Genomic DNA, 3,665 nt, shown 5'->3' with positions numbered 1-3,665 from the left:
ATCAACTGCTAACCGTGGGGAACTAACGACAAAGGTTAGGTGAACTAAAACTACAAAAGATTAGGTGAAATTATGTAGCAGGTTAGGTGAATTGGGTTAAATGTAGAATAAGGGTTAGCTAAAATTCTACAGTTATCCTTAACTTGACCTGAACATGCAACCTTTGGATTGCTAGACTGTCACGGATTATGCCTCCCATCCTCCCTGACCAACTTCCCTACAAATTTTAAGGTAAGAATGTCACTGTACTGTTTTACAGCTGTTGTATCATGTGCACGTGGTGAATAAACGTAAAATGTAACCTTTTGTTTGTCTCAAGTAACTACTAAGTAGACCAGGGTTCCCCAAACTCAGTCCTGTCCGATGAGAAAATTAGCAGAATCTGCCAAAATCCTTCTCGCTCAATCTTCTTCCGCAGCCCGCCATTGGCACTGTGCTTCCTCACATCACCATATCTTGGTAATGAGTGGAAACGCCAACCGGAAGCTTCACGTTTACACATCCGGTGAAATATCTGGCTCATTCTTCTATCAGAGACATGGCGATGCGCACGCGTTAGTCCTTTTGTGTGACAACTACAACTCCCACATTGCCGACTGGCGGATCCCCTCCTCCGTAACCAACTTCCCCAGTATTCAATCAAGAACCTCTACTCAAACAGCAGGCATGTCTGGGCTCATCAGAACTATTTCAACCCGCACTGCTCCAGCTCTGCGCGGACCTATGATTACCCAGAGGGCCAGTGTCTTCACCAGACCGGCTAAAGACCCTCTCGGCCCTGCTGTAAGTAATTGTACCTGTATTTTTCATACAGACAAGAAAATCATTAGTAGCTAGCTCGTCGTAGTAGCTGTTGTGGCATACATCCGTATGATGTTAGGCCTGTTAGCCAGCTAACTAACTAAATCTAGATTAAATCTACATTTTTATCAATTAATTATTGTCATAATTCCACTTTGGTGGGGTAACATCGCAACGAGTCACGAGTGTTGCATAGATGTCTTATTTTTGCAACAAAAAAAACATTGGACATTTTAGTTGGACTAGAAGGTCACGTTAACGTTAGCAAGCTAGGTCAGTTCGTGACAGGCAAGGATGCACAACTACATTGCCAACGCCGGCTGACACTGACAGATCGCGGTTGTGTTTTGTGGCTATATACCCTTTTGATAGGAAACTATAGGTATTCATAATGTAAAAGTGTATTCTATTATTGCTGTTGTGATCATTTGCTAACGCTTTATTGCGTTAATCTCCAAGGTCGTGTTAGCTATGTAGCTACTTTAGCAAGTTAGGTAACATTGCTAGTCACCGATGATTCAGCACATGACATTGAGCCTCAATTTGAGGCAATCTGTTCTATACATTTGATCATTCTGTAACGTTACACAACACTCTCAACATGGCACCTTGCCTGGAATAATGTAACCATGTTTGCGCTCTCTCCCTTTCTGTAGGAGACCGTCATCGGACTGGGGATGTTCGCAGTGGCTATCCTGGGACCTTCCGGTTGGGTTCTCGCCAACATTGAGAACTACAAGAAGAAAGAATAACTTAACATGGACTCTGTCTTAACTGGGACGTCCCGTACATTCTCTACTTACTCAAGACCCTCCTGGGACCATCACTTCAAAAAACTCCTCTTAAAAACATGGAACAAATCCCCAACCTCCATGAACTACCTCTTCACTCCAGTCTGAGTGTCTGCCAATAGAATGGCTGCACGACATCAAGATTTGTGCATTTTAATTGGCTTCTTCAAACAAGGAGTATGTTACAATAATGATAATAAACAGATTTAAACTTTAAAATGGTCTAGTATCAAATGTGCATGTTAAGTGATTCTCATTAATGCCAACACCACCCATTAAATAGAATAGAGAGAAATAGTATGTAAGAAATGTATGTTTAATACCAGTGGCCACCAACAGTATATCAGGTTCTTTCTGCTTTACTATGGGTATAAACCAAGATATTAATAATTTCACATACCTGCAACAATGTTATTTTTGGGTTATGATTTAAGTACTGTAGCACTGATTCTCTTGAAAGGGTCAAGATTTAATCCAGCCCCTATCAATAGCACCATCTGTTGGTCAGTAGCTGCTGTTACATTATAATACGCTGCTATAGACATTTCTATAATATGGTGGTGCATTGGTTTTTATTGTGCATCTTTGTGCTATGTCAGTTATTGAGACAAGGAGTTTGCTTTTATTTGGCTCAGTTTAATTTGTTAGTGTAGATTTGGATTTAAAATCTAAGTCTGTGCATTTGAAAGTTTGAAAATATCTACAGAGTTGTGCTCCTATGGACCCCTAAAGTACTTATTGAATATGCCCGTCTCGTATTTAACGCTAATGCCATCTGGTTAAAACATAAAAAGTAGTCAAGATGTTTGTTTACTTCATAAACTAAATGAATCTATTGTAATTACTTAAATGATCATAGTGGAAAATGATCTGATGCATCACAATGAACTGAAATGAGGGCATCAAAGAAACGTTTTAGTGCGTGATCGCTGTTCAACTCTGCTTTGTCACAGAAAGGAGGGTTGAAAATGTCAGGTTCCTCCAGTCCGAGCACCATGTCATAAAAAGTCATACTGAGGATCAAAAAGACAGGTGGTCACAAAAGGCTCTTTCGCAATTAATTTCTCTCTATTCCTCACATCCCTTTTCCTCACCTTCTCAAACCACATTGACCCAAGGATCTTCCCCTGAGCCAGGGCTCCTGTAGCACCAAACCCTTCGAAGGTAAGTGGTACACAGTCTCCCTTTTAGGATGTTTTGTCTGATTTAACACTCATTAAACATGAGCCTTCCTCATGAGTTATTGCAGTTGTAAAGCATAAAGCAGGTGTAATATGCAATAAAAAAATAAAGCCATTGCTTAAAGAAAATAATAAGCAAACATGTTTGGTGTTTGCCAAAAGGCATGTGGGAGACTCCCCAAACCTATGGAAGAAGGTACTCTGGTCAGATAAGACAAATTGAGCATTTTGGCCATCAAGGAAAACGCTATGTATGGCGCAAACCCAAAACCTCCCATCAACCCGAGAATACCATCCCCACAGTGAAGCATGGTGGTGGCAGCAGGAATGATGGATGGCTCTAAATACAGGGAAATTCTTGAGGGAAACCTGTTTCAGTCTTCCAGAGATTTTAGACTGGGATGGAGGTTCACCTTCCAGCAGGACAATGACCCTAAGCATACTGCTAATGCAACAAGTGGTTTAAGGGGAAACATTTAAATGTCTTGGAATGGCCTAGTCAAAGCCCAGACTTCAATCCTATTGAGAATCTGTGGTATGACTTAAAGATTGCTGTACACCAGCAGAACCCATCCAACTTGAAGGAGCAGTTTTGCCTTGAAGAATGGGCAGGAATCCTGGTGGGTAGATGTGCCAAGGTTATAGAGACATACCCCAAGATACTTGCAGTTGTAATTGCTGCAAAAGGTGGCTCTACAAAGTATTGACTTTGGGGGGGATTGAATAGTTATGCATGCTCAAGTTTTCTGTTTTTTTTGTCTTATTTCTTGTTTGTATCACAATAAAACATATTTTGCATCTTCAAAGTGTGTAATGTTGTGTAAATCAAATGATACAACCTTGAATTCAACTTTTTTTAGGGGGGGGTGGGTTGTAAGGCAACAAAATAGTA

General features: G+C 40.7%; 1 protein-coding gene across 1 annotated transcript; it reads left to right on the top strand.

Moving 5' to 3' along the window:
* Positions 1 to 558: 558 nt before the first annotated feature.
* Positions 559 to 1,811, top strand: LOC139419598 (cytochrome c oxidase subunit 8B, mitochondrial-like). The gene is made up of 2 exons (XM_071169574.1): positions 559 to 783; positions 1,458 to 1,811. Exons 1-2 carry the CDS (start codon positions 667 to 669, stop codon positions 1,551 to 1,553), a joined length of 213 nt encoding a protein of 70 aa, XP_071025675.1. The 5' UTR covers positions 559 to 666; the 3' UTR covers positions 1,554 to 1,811.
* The last annotated feature ends 1,854 nt before the right edge of the window (positions 1,812 to 3,665 follow it).

The sequence above is a fragment of the Oncorhynchus clarkii genome, chromosome 10, assembly GCF_045791955.1.
Source record: "Oncorhynchus clarkii lewisi isolate Uvic-CL-2024 chromosome 10, UVic_Ocla_1.0, whole genome shotgun sequence".
NCBI lineage: Eukaryota > Metazoa > Chordata > Actinopteri > Salmoniformes > Salmonidae > Oncorhynchus > Oncorhynchus clarkii.
Note: the sequence above shows the minus strand (reverse complement) of the source record. Positions and strands in the feature narration are given on the sequence as shown.

Excerpts from the sequence above, each read along its gene's own strand:
- LOC139419598 (XM_071169574.1), top strand. The coding sequence starts at position 667 with ATGTCTGGGCTCATCAGAACTATTTCAACCCGCACTGCTCCAGCTCTG. Across the intron at positions 784-1,457 it reads AAGACCCTCTCGGCCCTGCT|GAGACCGTCATCGGACTGGG; the intron begins GTAAGTAATTGT and ends CCCTTTCTGTAG.